This window comes from Varanus komodoensis, unplaced genomic scaffold (assembly GCF_004798865.1).
Source record: "Varanus komodoensis strain SLA01 unplaced genomic scaffold, ASM479886v1 scaffold12, whole genome shotgun sequence".
Lineage (NCBI taxonomy): Eukaryota > Metazoa > Chordata > Lepidosauria > Squamata > Varanidae > Varanus > Varanus komodoensis.
In genome coordinates this window covers 22,100,354-22,121,854 of record NW_025335349.1, presented here as the reverse complement: position 1 = coordinate 22,121,854, position 21,501 = coordinate 22,100,354, and the positions used below count along the sequence as shown (strand labels likewise).

Here is a 21,501-nt window from a genome sequence, read left to right as displayed (position 1 = left end):
TACAACTGGCTTCACCTTTTTTGGGGGGGAGGTTTGGACTTAGTGTTTCAGTGGACCTGTCTTGTGACTTGATTCATAAATCATTTTAGTGTAATTAAACTTGTCAAAATCAAGATTCTCTGTCTTCATTTCAAGATTCTGGAGTTCTCTCCCTGTAGAGATCTTCCAGTATTCATCCCTTTTATTTTTGAGCTCCAGAGAGCTGGCTTGCTCACTAGCCTACAAAAGTGCTTGGAATGTCTCTGTACTCCAACTTCAAAATAATTCCTGTTTTCCTTCTTTATCACCATGTTGGATGCAGTGGAGGGCCTGGATATCACCCTCATGTTCACATGAGAGTCCCACAATTGTGGTGACAATTCTGCAGGCGCTTTGATCTCCAAACTGCTGCTGGAGGAAAGTTCTTCTCTTGGGCTTATGTGCTAAGTGATAACAACCTTCTCATTTTCCCCAGCAGCAAGTTTGGAGCCTGGGAATAGAGGACCAGGACCTTGACTTCTGCAGGTTTTTCGCTTGGGGATCAAGGCCAGCCAAAAAGCATTGACTCTTGCATAGATTGTCCCCAAGCTTGCAACTCGAAATTGAAAATCAAATTAAATGTGACATGGGAGATGTCATGATAGCCCTCTCGGCTTCTGTCTTCAGCATCATCGTTGCTTGCAGTCAGTCTGCACTGTCTGCCTATGATGATGGCAGGGGGGAACTGGGCCCTTTCCTCCCATGCGCTTTCCACTATATTTAAATCTTCTACCCAGGTCGCATGCTACTGCTTCAGGAGAAGATGAGTACCAAATTCCCCCTCATCACTACAACTTTGGCCTCAATTTCCTAAATTTAAATCAGTCCGTATGGTCATGCAAGCTGCACAAATGTGAAGATTTATCATGTGCAGGAATTTTTTTTTTAAGAATGGAAAGGAAGCATTTCATGTTTGTTTTAGCTTGTTCTGTTTTTAAGGAGCTGTGAGTGGCTCATAAATCACTAGGAAGAAGACCTCAGTGGAGCTCCCTCGGGCTGTTTACTTACTACTCATGATAGCTTGGTCATCTCATGGGACCCTTTTCTCTCACCCGCCCCTTTCCTTTGCACACAACTGGCTGCCCTTTCCACATTTGGAACAGATTTCCATCTATTCTCCATATGGAACTTGAACAACACACAAGAGCTTGGAAGTAAACTTAAGGGAGAAAAATAACATCTTCAGCATTTTTAATTTCCCTATGCACTTCCCTGTGCATCATAACTAGCCCCAAAGATTTCCTAGCTAACCAGTGTCACCCCATATATGCTCATTTAATGGGTTGTTCTGTGACATTTTATATTCTGCTCCATGGTGCATGAGAGAGTTATTGGGGTTAGACAACAATTAAAGAACATGGTGGGAAAATGTAATTAGAAGCCTAGAATTGTAGAGTCGAAAGGGGCCAGAAGGCGCTTGGGGCCAACCCCCTGTCATTGCAGGGCATTAGGTTCCACCATCCCATCTTGATGACTGTCCAGATGACTGTCCAGTTAGATATTAATCTGCTATGACATGAAAAAAAATTATGGGTATCTACCCATGGTAGGTTTTTGTGTCACCTGAACTAAGATGGCTATCTGCAGTGTAGCTTTCTTTTTCCAGCTTTGTGGCTTGTTTTATCCATGACAGGTTGTGTGCCAGCTAAGTCTGGGTGACCAACCCTGCGAATAAAGGGGTGCAAGTGAGGTGCAAGCTAAGAGCAGCAATGCCCCCCTTAAGTGATCTCATTCATGCTGCCACCAGTCACAGCCCCTTCCAAAGTGCCCAGGAGGCACACTTAGGGAGCCATCACTAGCTTGCTGCCCCAGATTCGTCCCATTTTGATATTCAGTTACTTTTAATTGGCCTTGTGCAAATGCAGAAGTATGCAGTTTTGTATGTCCAAAATGGGCATACTTTGGGAATACCTGCTGTCAAAGTGTAACATATGCTGTCCCTCAGCAGTGACCCAGAAAGTCTCCAGATAGTTTAATGTTGACTTTGCTTTCCCCTGGCAACTGCTGCAGGACAGACTGTCAAGGGAAAGCAAAGCCACACAGGATCTTGGCTTATACAACAGGTAGGCGCATTTTTCCTGCCATTTGCAAGGCTTTGAGTGTCACGGTGGCTGCCTCCCCCAGAGGGCCAAGTGTCCACCTCTTTTCCCACCCGTTCTTGTCATTCTGGGTGCTTAGCAGGTGGAAAGGTGCATTCCACCTCCTTTGAAAGCAATCAAAAGTAGGACTTCTTTTAAAAAGCAGGAAGGTAGGCAGGGGCGAATAGGGTAGTTTGGACATGGAAGTGCACTGATTCCATATGAAAAAGAAGCTACAGTGAAAGCCGAAGGGCTCACATTTGTGGTGGGGAGAGGACACAAGGCACCTTCATTGCAGTGAGCCGGGGGTGCAGTCTAGAGAAAAGGGGACAGGTGTCTTTTGGGCACACCAATGGGTTGTTCGGTCAACAAAAACCACCCTGGCATTAGTGTGACATGTGAACTTGTCCATTGAGTTTGTCAGTGCCTGCTAATAGATAATCAAAACTTGCCATGATCGGAACTGGAAATGACCGCAACAGTTTCATTATGTCTTTGCTGCAGTCATACAAACAGCTGGTCATCTTTCATTGTATGTTTCCCAGCACTGCCTGTTACTCCTCTAGGTCTTTGGGGTTCTGTCATTATATCACTAGGAAGCTTGAGTTTGGCGGTGCTGGGGAGAAATATACAGAAAGCAATAGCACCCAGCATCACAGATGCTGGTTTCTGTTGATGCCATTTTTAAGATATCGGGGCCTTGGCTTTTTAGAACCGGTTTTGCTTGTTTGTGATTGTTGATCACTGGAACTGGTGTAGTAAGACTATTCCTTACTGGTTCCAAAATAGCTTCACAGGCTTGCCATCTGCTTCTAGCCAAACGTAATTAGCTAGTGCTTTTCTTTTGAAGCCCCACATTGCCTGGGACCCAGGTTCTTGCTGGCCTGCTGGCAGACATGTCAGACTACAACTCCCATCAACCCTGTCCAGCAATGCTTGAGGGCACTAGGCCGGGGTAGCTGATGTCCGGGTGTCACCTGAGCTATGCGGGTGGCAATTCACAGGAGAACCTTTTACTTTTGGTGCCACATCACGGCACACCCTGCCTGCACTATTGGACTGGACACCTATGCTGTTCTCCTCTCAGCACTGGGCAAATTTATTTCAAGTTTCTTTTTTAAAAGTCCCTTTAAAGCTTGCATAGTTTTTAAAGCTTTCTCATTTGCCTGTATATGAACTGTCTCCCATCTGCCTTTTGCTCTCGCTGTTGATGCTTGGATGTGTTCATCTTATCGCTGGACACCTTGAGAGCATTTGTGCTGAGGCCTGCAGGATAGCAGTTTAATACCTGCTAAATTACCTCCAGGAGAGCATAGCCAAGAGGTAAGGTCAGGACAGTTCATCAACTGGAAAATGCATTTCATTCCTGGTGCTCCATTTTGATTGCATCTTGGAAGGCAGGAGGAGAAGGAAGGTTGCCCCTGAAAAAGTTAGGAATGTGTCTCCTCTGACAGGAAGTCATTAAGGCCATCTCTAGGGGAACTCGGCCACAAAAGGAGTGTGGATAAAGTGATGCCAACATGCATTTTGTTGTGAGTAGAGAGTGTTACTAATTAACCCATAGATGTTCACTTAGAAATTTATTGCTTCTTATTTTATATATAAAAATATTTTTGCTAGAACATCACTACTGTATGTAGTTTCTGTGTCTTTCTAGATTCCTGAATGACAGGGGCTTTTACCTTTCAATGCAAAGCTTTTTATTTTTTATTTTGGTGGCGGGTGCATTGTGCTGATTAATAATACAGGAAAAATATTTAAATCAGGTTTGAGTTGCTGACACCCCTAATGTCTAAGACATTTTTCCTTTCCTTTTTCCAACCTGGTGATTTAATTGGAATCTCTTTGGCACCAATATTTTATAAAATTTATCTTGTTTATTTCTGAGGATAGGAGGATTAACACTATTCACTCTATTTAGCAAATTAATTATTTGTGCTGAACTTTTTGTGGTGGTGTGATACAATGACTAAAGAGATGAGCTCTGAGGATGAGAGTTTCCCCTTTTGACCTCCCACATTGGGTAATGCTACTTGGGTACATCACTGAGTGCTTGAGTGTTTACCTATCAGAAGTACTAACATAAACTAGCTTCTTGGATAATTTTGTATGCTTTGGACTGTTATCTACCTGCACCTAAGCTGTCAGTTCCAGGCATGGGCATATGCTTGGAAGGTGCTCTGCTTGATTTGCAGGGACACTTCCACACTGCAGCTTACCCCAGAAGCCCATGGGGAGCATTTTGGGGAAGCCGAAGCTGTCTTCCCTAGGAGTGAGAGGGCCTACGTGTCTCAAAGCCCCAGGCACAATGAATCAACATGCCTGAGAGCTGGGTCAGAAGTGATGCAGGAGATCTACCACTGGACCTCCCAACCTTTGTTATTTTAAAAAGCAACTTACCCAGGTTGAGATCCCAGTGCTGGCTTTGAAGGGAGACTGGGATTTCTGAGAGATCTGCTCACATTTCCTGTATCAAGGTCTGTTGTGGCTCTGGCACATGAAAAATCCACCATCTCAGAAGCATCCCTAGACCACACCTTTCCCCGGTTCATCACAGTTTGCTATGTACCATTATGGGAAACTATCCTTCAAGTAGAACCTTGGCTGACCAGTTCCTGCCTCTTTTTGGGGGTGATTCCATTATTCTTCCTTCTGCAAAGCAAAAGAGATATTATGCACCATCCTTCTGCCTTTGTATTGATATCTGTTCCTTCCAAGTGAGGCTAAAGTTTGGCTGGTTAATAAAGACATGGCTTTCTTCCTAGCTCTAACTTCTTTAGAAAGGGAAGCTATTACTTTGTGAATGTATGCACAAATGCACAATCTACTCTGAGCATATGAACCAGACAACAAACCCATGTGCTTGTCATTCTGCTGCTCCTCTAACACGCTACCCTGGGATGGCGATTCTGATTATTAGAACCACTTGGTGGCACAGTTAAAGCTCTGGCTGCGCTTCTTTTGGAAAGAGTGAGTAAACTGTGAGAATCCTCTCTCTCTTTTCCCCACCCCTGCTGCGCCTCTCATCAAGACTGCACGAAGCTTGAACTCTTCCTCTCTCTTCCCTCCTCCCGCCTCCCCCCAAAAAAGAAAACTCTGAAGCTGCTTTCTGGAGAGAGAGAGACAAACAGAACCGAATTAGCATCTCCCTTCCAGCTGCTTGCCTAGGAAGCAATGAAACAGCATGGCAGATGGTAACACTATTTTTCCTTCCAAGGAGGCAGCTCTGCAATTTGAACCACAAAGACAGAGAATGGCTAAGCTGATAGGAACAAACGGCGTTGTAAATCTTTGCCGAGTCTCGAACTCTTCGCTGTGCTTCCTTTCTTCTCCAGTTTTTGAATTGGTTGCACTCTCTTCCTGTATGTGTCATCTTGCACTCTTCTGAGAATCTGATCCTAAAAGATGCCAAGAACTCTCATTGGAATAGTCAATTGGAGTTGCATGCAACATGGCTTCTTTTTAAGATCAGTGAAAGTAGCATCCGTGAGCCGTGCATTGCTTGGCCCTGCAGCTCTTCTTTCAAATGGTTTCCCCTCCTCTGGATACATGGACAGCTCATTTCACCACCTCAAGTATCTTTCTTTGCATCCTTCCCCACCAGGAGCCACAGTTATTATGGACAAGGAGTGTTCATGAAAGCCACCTGCCCGAAAAACAAAATGGTACTTTGCAGATCACAATGCTGTGACTTTTTCTCATATATTAAAAAAAAAATATTCTAAAGATCAAAATGAAGGATAGGGCAGTGTGGTTTCTGCCAGAATTGCCTGATATAGTCTGAGCTTTTTTATTTCAACATGTCTTTTGCTGCCTGAGATGTTACCAATTAGGAATCTGGCAACATAGAAATTAAGATGCAAATATTTTATGGCCTCATGCCATTTATTTGAATGGTGAGCCACTGATTATCAACACTGAAGACATAGGTATATTGAGCATCCAGTGAGAAAAAACCATACAATGAACATAAGCAAGATATGGGGCCTTTTCTGTATACAAAATTAAAAATAGACCCCATCTGTGTATTTTTTTCTTGTGAACTTTAGAGCTGTTCCTACAAGTAACTAACTCCTTCCTTTCAGTCGTCACCCTGACTAGTCCTTTGAACCACCTCTGGTGGCTTTAATTTAGACTTTGGTGTACCTATATCTGCTGACACAGGAAATTTCTAACAGTCTCATGGTGGCTGAGATGAGCCTTTTCTGAGTCCAGGCATCTCTCTCCGCCAGTACAGGAGAGTAGTTTTGGCTTACCTCTTACTTCATCTAAAAGACCTAAGAGAAAGATCACTCCTAAGAGGAGACAGAAAAGGCGTGTTGGTTCTTCAAAGAGAAGAAGAAAAGTGCCTAGAGCGGAACAATACTCTGCGGAATCCCGTCGGAATAAAGTAAGTTTCCCGAACTGACATATCAAATTCTGAAGCCCTTGTACAGCTTGGCTTTTGCTTTTTTGTGTTTTGGCACCTTTGGAATTTCCTTCTTCAGGGTGGAACTCCCAGTGCAGCCACCTTGAATATAAACCCAGACTGCTTTCACTGAAGCAGCACAGATAGCCTAGCTTCTCTCTCTCTCTCTTTTTTCCAAGCTTATTAAATAAAGCCTGTCTTCTTAACCATTTTTTAAAAAGTCACACTAGAAGCACCATCAATACATTCTTGGTGCAAAAGTTCATCCAAAGTTCTTCATCCACAAGTGGAAAATTCAGGACTAGCCTTCTGAATCACACTTATTATCATGCTTGATGTTTATCTTTTCCAGTCAACAGTATATTCCGGGAAATTAATATCTACCCATCTGGAGTGTTCTGCCACTAGTACCTGAGAGGTACTGAAGAACATGACCAGGTTGCTTCCTTTCCAGAAGTGGCACAAGGCATCTGTTAGCATCCCCTTAGCTGCTTTTGTAAGATTGCTCTGCAAATCTCTTTGATTTCATGGCCAACAATTTAATAATGGCAGCAGCTGTTTGGGAAGACAAAAGGCTTCGTGGACCTTGATGAATGTTCTGAGGCAATGAAAATGAACAAGTGATATAAGGAAAGGTTTGTGCCAGGCATCCATTTATTTCAGCAGCCACATTCCAGGGTTAGCAATCTTCACTTGGACATGAACGTACTTGTAGGCAAGCAACATGCCCGTAGGGTGCTGTCACTCCAGCTTTAGGCTCGGTCTAGACTAGGAAAGTGAGAAGCTGTAGCTTGACCCAGTTTCTCCAGCTGCACAAGTAGAGTGATTTTTAACATTTGTGTGAGTGTACTTACGTTGCCGCATCAAATGTCTTATCCCAGTGAATTTGGGCATTGGATGTACATGTGTATGACTGGCCATCCTTTTCATCTTGGCAATAACATCAGACTCATCCTTAGAAGTAAACTTTCCCACAAAAGCAAACAAGCCAAAACCACCCCAAACCACTCATTTGAAATTCATGAGTACTTCAAGTTCAAATTCCCAAATATAAAACTTGTATGTTGAAGGGAAGTTCGTATGGAGAGAAATTGGTTGTATGTCATTGTTTACTAAGTGGATAAAATACAATATTAGTTTGCTAAGAAGAACTGTCCAGTTGTTCCTGTTCTTAAATAGGCAATTGCTCAAGTATGCTTTAAAATGTATTTGTTAGATAAAGCATGTGTAATGTGCAGGCTGTATGGTCTCCCCTTGTGAAGCCTTCTAGTTTCTCGTAAAGAACCTGGGGGAACCAAATTTCATTTGAAAAAAAGATAAGAACATTTCTGCAATCATGATTGACGAAATGCCATGGCAAGAACATTCATACTGAATCTCAGTGATACATTGTTCTGTGTCTGACTTATTTTGGCTGTATGCCTAAGATCTGCTTTAAGGGGCGGGTTTCAGGAAACTTTAATTTGTCCAGCCTGCAGTAACAAAAAAGAGTAGTGTGTATAAGCTTGGGACAGACTCATTAAAACCTTGTTTAAACTTTGAAAGCCTTGTGTGATTTGTTCCTTAATACTAGTCTCCAAAAATGATGTGTGTACTTTCTAGACTAGTTTGCGAAGGTTGGGTTGGTTCTTTCTGTAAGTTCACTTTAACCTTGTTAGATCACTAATTTCCCCATCTGATGGGTCAGAATCCACTGCTATTTTGTGGATTTTAAGGAAAAGCTTCAAAGATGGTAAGTCCAACTATGCTCATGAATGCAGTATACATGGCAAAGAACATAACTAAACAGGGAAAAAGTCCATGGGGTAAAAACTATCAGCGTGCATTTCTATACAAGTTGCTAGAGAATTGTGAGAGATTCAGCTCTCTTGCTGGCTTCCCATTGGCAACTGCTTGGCCACTGAATGTAAGAGGATGTTGAAAAAGGTATTTATTTTGATCCAGGAAAACTCATATTACTTACCTTCATCTGATGGGTGGTGTAGAAATGCCATCCATCCATCCCCTTTCTAAAGAGAAAGGACATTATAAACATGTCAGCATAGTGAGACTGTCCCAAGTCAGGAGAGGAGGAGTTGGTTTTGTGAACATATATTGAAAGATGCAAGGCAATTCGAAAAGATTCTGATTCTTTATGCTAATATATATCTATGTATGTATGTATGTAGATGTTGAATCCACTAAGAGATATTGACAAGATCCTGGGGCAACTAATGGATGGACTGAAGCAGTTGAACCTACACCGATGTGTCAACATAATCTTCGTTGGTGATCATGGTAATGCTAACAATAATTTTATATCACAAGTTTGAAGGCTGAGCTAACGTTTTGATCATTTGATCCACAAAGATACAATCTTCTTGAGGGCTTGCAGCTCCCGCGGGCCAAAAAGTATCAGGCACCCTGCTGCCTAACCTCATTCCTGACTGGAGTGGTTGAAGTGAGCTCAAGTGGGAAGCTGGAGAACCCCAGGACAATTGCGCTGAAGCCACAGTCAGTGGATCAGCTAGGGATTTCATGACTTCTGTGACAACCAGGAGCCTTGCTCAGTTATGCATTAGCCTAAAGCATGAGGCAGCTAGACCATCAATTTGGTCTTGGTCTTAGGGGGTGGGTGGGACAGTTTGGATATAGGATGGGTTGTGGTGGATCCATTGATGATCCACCTTCTGAAACTTCCTGAATGCTCTATGGGATTTTCCCATAGCTACAGCAGCTGATTCCACTGAGGCTCCAGTCTCACTCTGGAATGATGAGATGAAACAGTCCGTTGACGTGATGGCTTTGAATCCCCTTCATGATGTTTAGGGAGTCTGGGTTGTTCCTTCTTTCTTGGGAGAACTCTGAGCAATGACATAGATTGGGACGTGTTGCTAATGTTGATGCTATCTGGATGCGAAGGTGATAACCGGAAGAACTACCACGGAACTTGGTGGAATTTGCTTCTTCATAATCAGGCGAAACATTGTACTACAAGTCCACACTTCTCTTTGGGTGAACTATGGGCAGTATTCAACTGGTCATTATGCTAGTGGAAATAATGTTTTGCTGGAGGAAACTAGGTTGTGAAGAATGTCTAACTTAGGGTACGTTTTCACAAGCACAGTTGCAGAAGGGTTTAGGCGCAAGCAGCCCAATGCAACCACCTGCACAAGAGGTAGCATAAATGCAACTGAAGAGTTCATGAAGTTCTGCTGGCCTCATTTGAGTTTGTCAAAGCGTTTGGGGATAGCTGACCCACTGGATGGTAGGAACCCGCGCTGAAACGAAATGATGGACAGCGTGTGAGCCTGCTTGGTCTGCCTTCTCTCAAACAGCAAGTACTTTTGCATGTTTCTTTTGAAACTGTAATGTAATTTATTTTACAGGGATGGATGATGCCACTTGTGAAAGAACTGAATATTTGAACTCTTATCTACCTAATGTGGATGACATCATTTTGGTACCTGGAACACTGGGACGTATTCGAGCCAGAGGGAACAGTAACGTCCGATGTATGTCGATTTTGCAATATTCATCCTGGGCCTTGCAGTGTGCCCCAGTTCTTCCCATGTCGCCCCACTGCCAAGTGCTGTGCCTTGCCTTTATGTTAAGGAGAGATGTCTGCCTTAAAGGGGATTGGGATACAGTTGGTTTTTAGGAATGACAGTGGCTGTATTGACAGATAAGGAAATTCTAGTTTTGGAAGGCTTACTTCATGACACAAAGTGGGCTGGATCCAAAGAGCTGTGAGCAGAAGGTAGAATACAGCTAATGGTGTTGCGTAAATGCTCAGAAAGATGGTGTGCGTGAGTCCACACTACAGGTACGTTCCAGAGCAGTTGCCCTGCTGGTGCTTCCACAAGCTCATCATGTTTCAATTTTAGTTCGACTTTTCTTGCGCTCGGCTCAGATGCAAGGCACACAGCGGTTCCTCAGTGAGTGGAAGGTTCCTTCCATGTGCAAAAGCGCGCTTTGTGGATTCAACCCAGTAGCTGCAATGAAAGCCATGCCATGTGAAAGTCAATTCTTGTACTGACAAGTTCAGCTGGTTGATCTTTCTCCTCTTCTCTCTTTCTTTCTCTCCCATCCATAAAACAGTTGACCCCAAAGCCATTGTTGCCAATCTCACAGTAAGTATTGCCTTAGTACATGTATTTTCCTGTGGTTACCAACTATAGGTTCCCTGATGCAATTTGTTCATTTCATGGATTACATAGCATAAAGTCGACACCCTCCCCTCTCTGTTTTGCACTTTAGTGTAAGCCTGTATACCATGTTGCTTGATCCTGGCCTAACTTATAGCTTAGGCCAGGAGGTTGCTCATCAGAGTCTAAAGGAGGTTGCTCATCATAAGTCTAAAGAACCCTAATAAGTATGGGACAACACATACCATGATTTCCATTGTTCATTGTTTGTAACCAATTTTTGAAACTTTGCTGGATTACCTGCACCCAAATGCCATAATTCGCAAAGGAGAATGCTCAACCTGGAAAATATTCTTTGCTTAGTAAATATTTTGCCACTACTGCACTGAAAATATTGAAATCAATAATAGTAGTAGTAATAGTAGTAGTAATCAGTTTCAAAATGAATTTGGACTTCAAATTAGCCTCTTTGGAAAATGGAAGCTGAATGCATTCTCACATCATTGAGCTACATTTTCCTCTCTATCTCATTTTAAAAAAGGAATAATATATGTTGGGGTGGGGGGAAGTATGAGGTGGGCAGAGTGTAATTCATTTTAGTCATCTATAAAGGATTCTTGAAATACCTGGGGCCCAAGCTGTGTGTCTGGGCATTATTAGCAGTGCATATAAGCAAGGAGCCTTTGTTTGACGGCCACATTGCTCATCGCCCTGCAGGAACTCACAGGTTCAGCCTCTGGCATCCCGAACAGCTGGGAACTGCTTGTAGGAAATGGGCAGAACCCCCTGACTGAAATCTTGGTGAGCTACTGCCAGGCTGAGGGGCAAGACTCGACTCATCAGGGCCAGTGGTCTGACTTGGCATGAGCATTCTAAGAGATGGGGCAGGGGGTCTGTTAAGCAAGATTCCTGCCTCTGTCAGCTGATGGATTGGATGATGCCCTGCCAGGCCTTCCTCTCAACTTGCATTCATTGTTTCAGTGCAAGAAACCTGACCAGCACTTCAAGCCCTACTTGAAGCAGCATCTCCCCAAGCGCCTGCATTATGCAAATAACCGAAGGATCGAGGACGTCCATTTGCTGGTGGAGAGAAGATGGCACGTGGCCAAGTAAATGCACCTTTTCCTCTCCTCCTGACTTCTTTCTTCTTTGGTTTGGTTTGGGTAATGGGAAATCTCAGCTTCTGTAAGAACATTGAGAGTGCTTAGGTCCCCAGCTGCAGCCCACAAAACACCTGCCTTTTTACATGTACACAAAGTCTGTGTGTCTATTTCTCATGGAACATTTATGAACAATAGTTGAAGTGTTCCTTGCAAGCAAATGCGGACATGTTTTTAGCACACTTTTAATAAAAGCTGAATAGGGCCACCAAGGGTCGAGGGAGGAAAAACGCTAAATGACCTATAGGTTGCACAGTGGCAGAACTGAATAGTGCAACTACACTATTCTTTTACTTTTACAATTAACTGCTGCATTTTCCCACGAGAGAGAGAGAGAGAGAGAGAGAGAGAGGGAATAATAAAAATAAAGCTGAAGGGTCACACCACTGTCTAAATAAACCAGGTTGTTCTTACAAAATTATATGATGTATACTTTTATCATCATCTCTAAAATTGCTCATTTTGAGGCTAATGAACTGACATGTGACTGTTCTTTATGTGTCTTAATTCTTAATGTTGCATCTCTGGATCATTTGTCCAAACATTATCCCTAAGGCATCCTTCCATTTTGTATGTAATACTCCTTATTGTGCAGTAGTCCTTCTTATCAGACGATGCTGTATTTATCATGGAACCTGAGAAATGCATACAAAGGTCACTAAGGAGAAGAACAGATTGTGTTTCAGAATATAGTCCCCAGGTCACCATCTGGAAAACAATAATGGGTCTCCTAAATGCGAAAGTTGGCCATTTCTGTCCCTAATAGATGTGGGAATGGCCATGTTTCCCTGCTGTGTTGGCAGTCAGATATGAAGCTGTAGCTGAGCTAGCCAATGGCATGCTAAAGAGTCTTCTTAAACACCTAGGAGGCCTGGAGAACTCATTAAGAAAACACCTGGAAAGTGCTTTTTCCACGGAGACCATGGGTATGACAACAAGATCAATAGCATGCAGGTAAGAGCAGCAGAATCTTTAGCATCTGGGTGGCGGTTGGAGAAGGTAGCCTGTAAGTGTGCATGGCTGATGTGCATGATCCTGCCTAATCTTGGAAGCTAAGCAGGGTCAGGCCTGGGCAGAAGTGGGATGGGTGACCTGATTGTATGATTCTATGATTATTGCTGTCAACTGCCTAGAGAGCTTTGGCTATGGGCAGTATAAAAATGTAATAATAATAATATGCATATAATTTATTGCAAGTTACAGTGAAATTACATGTCACAATCCAACATTCTCCCTATGGGGTAAGCTGCATGGAAAAGGTGGCGTATTCAGTACTGTTGAATAATCTCATGGGCTGTGTCCTTATTGCTTGTAAATGCCTAAACTTGGGGGCTTGTGTTAATCCTGTGCAGAGCAGGAAGGACAGCAGAGATTATTGTGGCCTCCTTGTAGCTTCTGCTTGGCCTGGATAGCCGTTTTCTCTCTTGGGTCCTGGCCCCTGCAGTCATCTTTCTCTATCCACCAGAATAGCCCCTTTATCCCCTTTCTGAGACTGAATTCCATGCTCTTTCTTCCCATGCGAACTGTGTGTGTGCAGAAATTGGAGCATGGATTCCCTACTAATTTTAGATCTCTTTTTCTGACCTGAGAATCCAATGTGTCCTATTACTCCTTCAGAAGCTGTTTAGGCACTGCAGGATCAGTCCCTAACACATGCACCTCGGTATTCTTCTGGGTGTTTAGCTCCTAGGCTCTGGAACTTTCTTCCTTGTGTGTCCAGTCTCACTTCTTCACCAATGAGCTTCTGCAATTTGGTGAAGGCCTTCAGTAGGACAGCATCCAATCTTTTCATCAAGGACTGCTTTTTAATACGTTAAATATTTTTGATTGCATTATACTATGTTTTCTGCTGCTGTCTCTGTTATGGAGGGATATTTTTAACAGTTAAATATTCATTTATTATTATTATTATTATTATTTATTATTATTATTATAACATTTCTATGCCATTTTGAACTACCTAGAAGTTGTCAGGGTTTTGAACTACCTAGAAGTTGTCAGGGAACAGGCAAGATGACATTCATAGTAACTCCAGGTAAAAAGGACTAGGTAGCACTTCTGAGAAAAACCTACACCTTTTTTTTTTTAAAGGACCTTAAAGATTTGGAAAGAAAGCTGGGTAGGAGTAACTGAAATGCTGAAGTGGGTAGAGCAACTTTCTTATGAGGAAAAGTTATAACAGCTGGGATTGTTTACTCTGGAAAAAAGGCATGTAATGGGAAAATGGTAGACGTGGACTGAATGATTCATGGTATGAAGAAAATAGATAAGGACATTTTTCTCCCTCTCTTGGCATACTAGAACCCAGTGGGGTCCTCCAATGTTGCTGATAGGTGGAAGATCCAGGACAGATCAAAAGACGTTCTTCTTCACATAGTGCATGGTTAAAACTATGGAATTAACTTCCAGTGGATGTATGATGGCTTCCACTCTGGATGGCCTTAGAAGGAGAGTGGACCCATTCATGGTGGATGAGGCTATCAGTGGGTGCTGGTCCTAACGGTTCTAGGCTACCTTCAGAATCAGAGGCAGTCTGTCCATATACAGCACTTGCTGGAGAGCAGTTCCCCTGCTCTGCTCCAACTTGACTCTTACGTCAGAACTAGTCAGAGGACACCATCCTGGGCTAGGTGGACAAATAGCCTGACCTCATCTATATAGGAATGGCAGAGAAAGCTGTACTGGACTCAAATGAGTTTAGATTTCCATGAAACCAGCCCACAGATTCTGGGGCCAGTTTGCTTTTCTGGAGTGGATTTTGTGGACTTGAGAACTGTTAGGCCCCTTTCAACTGTATGATTCCCCTAAAAAACTAGCCAAAGGGCACATTTGTTTACACAAAATCAGGTTATGTCAATGAGCAGATGATGGAACAAAAAGCACTGAACAGTCTGCAAAATGTAGATGGGATGAATTTTACAAAGTCTCTCTGTCTCCAGGTCCAAGGTAGGTTCCTACCTACTCCTTGGGTTCAACTTAAATTACTTCTGGCTGGAGAAGGTTCATCTGATATTTTTCACACATTCCCAAGTCTATCTTGAAAGGGCTGGTATTTTATTTAAAAACACACAAAAAACTGAGAAGTCATGACTTTCTGGAGACTGGATATATATCAAATAAAAAATATTGTGCAGAACCACCAAATGAGACTATCCCTAATTAAGTTGTTGCTTTTTCTTTTCTCCTCCCCATTTTCCTCATAGACTGTTTTTGTAGGGTATGGACCTTCATTCAAATTCAGGACAAAGGTACCACCATTTGAGAATATAGAACTTTACAATGTTATGTGCGGTAAGTGAAATCACTTCATTTTTGTGCTAAAAATCAGCGTGAAATAAGATGTCCTAACACCTAAACTTCCATTTTTGCAGCTAGAACAGCAGAATCCAGAGTCTCTTTGATGCAGGGTTATTTCCCAACAACAAAAACCACTGTTATAATCTGCTGCCATTACCAGAATTTTATCTTGCCCTTCAGATGGCAAATTAATTCAAGGGGCCTCACCGAAACTGTTTCAGTTGGGCCTTTTTATTTTTCTCCCCAGCTTTGTTTCAGTTTGTATCCACTCACTCGAAGGACAGATTGTCTATTTCTGATTATGCTCCAGTCTCATTAAAGCTGTCCTGAGGGACCTTCCCTAAATCCTCAGTGTCATGGTGCCCCTTGAATGAGCAGGTGTTCAAGGTGCAGGTAGCCCCTGAACTTAGTAGCCTACTTTATCCTAAATGAGGGCTCCACATCTTGCTGTCTGAAATGAGAACTGAGCAAGGCCTTCATGAGAGGTGGAACAACAGCATACGTTTTCAATAAAAATGGAGAGGCCACTTTGGAATAGCAAGCTTAATCTAGAAGTAAAATCATCCCCGGCCCAATTTGCAGTTGACCTCTCTCCAGCACTGTATAAAGGTTTTTAGGAAGAAGAAGATTTAAATAGCTTATTGTCTTCTAAGGCAGAATTTGCTTTTATACATCTTGGCCAACATTACTGGGAAAGAAGAGAAAAGCCAGGTAAGTTTTTGGCATATCAGCTAAAACAACATGGGGCAAGAAATTACACACCACTGATAAAAGATAAAGATAACAATGCATGTAAGACATCATATGACATAAATGCTCCATTTCAATAAATTAAACAAAATCAGACCTTTATAATAAAGAGAGAGAGCCAAATGTAGAAACAATTGCAGCATTCTTGCCTTGGTTGAATGTTCCAAAATTGAAGTCAGCATGGCAGATTCCTGCTGGAGCTCCTACAACGAGACGGAATCACATGGGCAATCAAAAGAACGAAACGCCGCAACCCAGATGGGGTTTATACAGAATGGCACAAAGCCTTTGTTTCTCCATTAATTCTTAAACCTCTTGAACACTGTCAAAGCATTCTTGAAGCTGAAGCATCACTAAAAAAGGTCCACTTTTCTGTCATTCCCAAACCAGGAAAATGTCACACTAACTGTGCAAACTATAGGCCAGGCTCAATAAGCAACGCAGACACAAAAGTCTTTGTGGTGGTGTGGATTAAATACAGTGCAGGAAATAGTCACAGCATTAATATACTCTTGCTTTAGCAGGAGTTATTTGTCATGGGCACAAGGAGCAGGTAATATGAGAATATCAATTGACCAAATTTGTTTGATCTAATTTTGCTCTGGAAGGGGAACTAAGACAATGCCGGGCAAGCCTCCATGGTGAGGACATTGCAAAAGTGGGGCACCTTGACTGAAAAGGCCTTTATCTAGTTGTCCACCTGCTTGATCTCCTGAAAGATGAGGCCACCTCAGACAGGCCTCCAGGGGCAATCTGGGAGCATGGGAGGCAGGACTTCAGATAATGATTCATTGTGCTGCTGAAGCAAACTGAGAAGGGCATCCAAGTCACTCCTACAAATTGTTCTAGACTTCACATGTCGAGTCAGCAGAGTATGATAAGGTGACAAAGATGAATATGAAATTCTCTGAGAACTGGAAGTTTTCCAGCACATTTTTCTCCTCTTCTGCTGCTCTACCGTTTTTCTGAATTAGGAGCAGTTTCCTTTTACTGCAAAACTGAATCAACGTTTTGCATATTACACTATAGCAGTCCACAGCACATTGTCTAAATTCAGTTGGTCATGGGTGATTGCATAGGTGAGCAGGACATGTAGAACTGAAGACCTGCTTAGGTGGTGTTACACTTGATATGGTGGTAGGGATAAAGTTGGTCTTGCAGCCACCTGAGGGCCTTGCATTGGACCATTTGCATGGAGCCATGCATCCACAAAGCTCATAGTCTGTAAGTCCCATCCATGAGGGGATTGTTCTGTAGACCTGAAATGCACCGATTGTTCAGGTGGGACCTTTCAACCTTGTTTTTCATCTCCTAGGTTAAAATCCAGTGTGTGAGTGTCAGGTGGAGGTGGAACATGCTGGGGAGGTGGGCTAGGCCAACGTGATCGCAGTGGCACAAAGGGTTTGCATCTGTTCATAGAACTTTACTTCCATGTATTGTGCTCTTGTGTTTTGCTGCATTCTTCCTAGTGTGGCACCCTCCAGAAGGTTTGGACGACAGCTCCTACCATCTCTCACCATGGGGTGTACTGGCTGGGGTTTACAAGAGCTGTGCTTCAAAATGTCTGGGGGTTACCACATTAGGGAAGGGTTTGTTGCACTCTAGGATTACCAAGGAAAGAATACTGGGCTGTTATTCAGGAAGAGGCCAGTTCAGTTCTGAATGACACAGTGGAGTATTACGACAGAGAATCAACAAGTCATGGTGCGGGACACAGTGTCCGGACATCTAGCCCAGGCACTGTGTCCCTGAGCGCACCATTCTGTTTCCCATATGAGAGCGGGTTGCTACTCAGTCTACTGGGAAAAAATGCTGCACTGCATCTAGGAACAGTGCCGCATGAAGAGCAAGGCATCTTGGCCTCCACCTGCAGTACACCCATGGGCAATGTGTCTATGTATGATCCTTGTGTGCACTCAGAAGGAGAATCTGTGCATAGCTCTGCCCTGCTGGACTGGACTGCAAATATTGCTGCCTTTTTGTTTAGTCGCAGAAAATCCATTTCAGAACTTTAATCAGTGCTCACCTTAAGTGCTACTGCATGTTCATCCCTCTCCAGATCTTCTTGGGTTAAAGCCTGCGCCCAATAACGGGACCCATGGAAGCTTAAATCACCTCCTGCGGACCAGTACGTATAAAGCAGCCATGCCAGAGGAGGTTGCAAGGCCGCTCTATCCTGTAGCTGCAGCAGCGTTGGCTGACTACGAACTGGGATGTTCCTGTGATGACAAGGTAGGCTTATGGCAGGAGGTGGTACTTGGTGCCCTTCAGGCGATTTCCTTGTAATCTCTGCTAGGAACATGTGAAGTGCATAATGCTCCTAGAGGTCTCCTGGAGCTTCTGCCTGGTAGAGAAGCCTGTAACTTTTCTCATCTGCTGGGTCTGTCACATGATTTGTACTTCCGGGCACTTTGGGTGGCCACTTGGGAATGACTGAAAAGAAGCCAAAAGAGAGCAGTAATGTGCACCCCGTGGGCTCATTTACATTGGACATTTAGAAAGTTCAATAAAAATAGAGTAAAATTTACCATCCTGGGGAACTGCTGCTCAAGTCTGCTGTCCAGGTACCATTGATGAACAATTTTAGGACTCAAAAAGAGGACTGGCCTCTGTGGGCCACCCTACAGACATGGCTCGTACTAGAATGGATTCCCTTTGTGATGAGGGACACTGTGAGCCAGCCTCCTCTGTCAGAATTGCATCCAAATATAAAGCAGTGCTTTGCTTAGTTGAGTTTCCTCAAATGTTCAGAGAGTGGTAGGCAGCTTGATGCCTTTCTATGTACTGGACTACAAATCCCATAAACCCTAGTCAGCATTGTCCAAGGTTTAGGATTATGAGAATTGTACTCCAAATCATCTGGTGGACACCAGGTTGCCTACCTGTGTGTTAATGAAAGAGGGAAAGAACCTAAATTTGGATGCCAGGAAGTATTTCCTGACAGTTAGGACCCATAGGGTATGGAATAGGCTTCCATGGGAGGTGCTTGAAGCCCCATTGATGAGGGTGTTTAAGGATAGGCTGGACATGCACATGGTAGGCATGTCATGAGCGGAGCCGGCTGGAGCCCTTCTAATAGAGGACACCTTCAAAACAGGCCAATCCTTCAAGAAGAGGACTGGCCTCTGAGGACCACCCTCCTGACATGGCTTGTACTAGAATGGATTCCTGGGAATCATTCTATCAATCCAATCATCCCTTCTGACTTGCTCTAAGCTTCTATGGATATTTATTCTTGACCATTTCAAGCCAGCCTCACTCAACCTGGTGTCTTCCAATTGCACCGGGACTGGAATTCCCATAATTTCCAGCCAGCATGGCCTATGAGATGAGGAGATAATCAGTTCAACACATCTGGAGGCCACCAATTGGAAAAGACTGTGCTAAACCCTTGCAGAACAAGGGGTAACATCAGCCCCAACCCCTGTCTTCCAGTAAGCCCGCTGAATCAAGGGCTTAGACAACTGTCCCTTTGACCCATGAAACTCCAGGTCTTTTGGACCTGTTTGCTTTGCTTTAGTCCACTGTGGGGAAGACCCACTTCACTCCAGAGGTTGTTGAAATACCTCCAAAATACCTCTGAAGTAGCTTTGCCCAAAACGCACATGCAGCCGTACTGTAGCCTTAGCCAGTTGGGAATCATGGCCGGCAAAGCACTAACTCCAGCCATCTCCTGCCTCTCACATCCCTAAGGACAGGAAATCTTTCTTCACATCTGGCTTCTATTTGGTAGCATTTCTTCACCACCCTATAGGTTTAAAATTGCACTTCTTTTTCATGGCAATGTGGAAAATATGTTCTATGGAGCAATGCAGTAAACATTTGTATTCATTTGTTGGTAATAAGATAGAGGCATCACCAAGAAAACAAAGTTGACCTTTGCATAAATGTGTACTTTAACAATGCGTGATGGATTGTTTCCATGGGATGAAACAAAACTGGACAACATCCAAAATTACCCAAGGAGACAAAGTCTCAAGAAGTTGAAAAAAATATATACGCTTTTATCCTTGAAACAGCTGAGTGCATTTGGTCCTGCATGATATAACTGGGTTTTCTTTAGGGAGTCAGTCTGATCCAGCCTGTCCATAAATCTCTAGCATGCCCTTTGCTACAGCTAGTGCAAAGTGGCTTTCACAAATTAGGAAGCCTTACGAATAAGTCTTTTGACGGGACTAGTGTTGCTTGGCTAGGTAAATATTGGAGCTGGGAATAAGAGAAGGTTCTCTTAGTTCTGCTGCCAATCTTCTATGTGCTGGTTTGTTTTTAAAAAACAGAATAAGTTGGATGAACTCAATCGGCGTCTTCATGTCAAAGGAACTGAAGGTAAGGATACAATGGCAAACTCAGTAAGTTATGCCCTATAATCAATCATTCAATCAGTGTTTGTGTCTGTCGTATGTTATCTGAATCCTTTTTCCCATATGCATCTGTAGTGCCGTGCCTTGTGCTGTGGAAATAACACAGTGAATAACACGCCATGGGATCAATTGTCTAGGCTCTGATGAGCTGAAATGCAAAAGTGATTGATTTTGAAGTTGGTGATGTGCAAATATATGTATATTAATAACATTTGCAATTTCATTAGTTAAATAATTGGCATTACTTTTCTCTGATAGAAACAGAGCGAGTCAGAAGGGGCCTCCCAGGCCATCTAGTCTGACCCCCAGCTCTAGCCGGCTCTGCTCATGACATGCCCACCATGCGCATGTCCAGCCTATCCTTGAACACCCTCACCATTAGGGGCTTCAACCACCTCCTGTGGAAGCCCATTCCATGCCCTGGGGGTCCTACCCATCAGGAAGCACTTCCTGGCATCCAAATTGAACCTTGGTTAGAAACCTCCTTCCTTAGAGCTCAGCAAAGAACTACCCATATAAGCTTTTCTCCTATTTTTGACCTATGGTCCTAAAAAATTAACTCTAAATGCTACCAGTGAGCTCTCCTGTCCCCTCCTTTTTGGGAGCTTGGTTCAGAAATCAGGAGGTAGCTCAGTTTTATTTTGAAGCCAACCAAAATTCATTCCCACTCCTACCCTGAGGCCTCGCCACCTTTCTGTACCACCCCATGAAACAGCTGAGGTGTAGCTACAAAGGGCTGCAGGGAAGGGAAGAAAGAAAAGAAAGCACTGGGACCCTTGCATGGCGCCTGATCCCATTTTCCCATGCGGATACAATATTCCCAAGGGCTATTAAACTCGCTTGACCCAGAATTGTTGGGGCCAAACAACAGTGAGTGAGCAAGCTGCCTCTTACACACTTGCAGGGTACAGTTACAATCAACAGCACACTTTTCCTGGATGTCTGAACCAAGAAATGGGGGTGACAAGCCAGGGTTCACCCCACAACAAACAAGAGCCAAGGTATTTTGCTGCCTGCAGCAAAGGACAAGCTGGCCCCCCTTCCATTCCACAGAGAAAACCTGACTAGCTGGGAAGCTCAATCGTTCTTCAGACCCCGGCAGTGGGGCAGTGTCTTCTTCCACACCTGAAGGCAGCTAGTGTCACCTTCCCTGTACCGGCCCCATGTGGCAGCTGCCCCACTCTGCCCAAGGGCCAGAGGCACAGAATTGGCTGAGGGTCCAAGCTGGAGAGCACCCATGGCTAACCTGGGTTTGCTGCTGCTGCATAATGCTGGGAAGGACCCTAAAACCACCTAGTGAGT

The 21,501-nt window shown here is 43.6% G+C and overlaps 1 protein-coding gene across 3 annotated transcripts in view; it reads left to right on the top strand.

Annotated features, from left to right (window-relative positions):
- Positions 1 to 21,501, top strand: part of ENPP2 (ectonucleotide pyrophosphatase/phosphodiesterase 2) — a 68,250-nt gene that overhangs the window by 29,955 nt on the left and 16,794 nt on the right. For 2 of the 3 annotated variants that reach the window (XM_044422107.1, XM_044422106.1), the window contains 8 exons: positions 8,673 to 8,781; positions 9,873 to 9,998; positions 10,585 to 10,616; positions 11,613 to 11,740; positions 12,658 to 12,745; positions 14,995 to 15,082; positions 17,898 to 18,070; positions 20,116 to 20,164. In XM_044422107.1, coding sequence (XP_044278042.1) covers positions 8,673 to 8,781; positions 9,873 to 9,998; positions 10,585 to 10,616; positions 11,613 to 11,740; positions 12,658 to 12,745; positions 14,995 to 15,082; positions 17,898 to 18,070; positions 20,116 to 20,164 — 793 coding nt within the window. Of the gene's footprint in view, positions 1 to 6,333; positions 6,487 to 8,672; positions 8,782 to 9,872; positions 9,999 to 10,584; positions 10,617 to 11,612; positions 11,741 to 12,657; positions 12,746 to 14,994; positions 15,083 to 17,897; positions 18,071 to 20,115; positions 20,165 to 21,501 lie in introns of all 3 variants that reach the window. The other variant, XM_044422108.1, reaches the window with a different exon arrangement.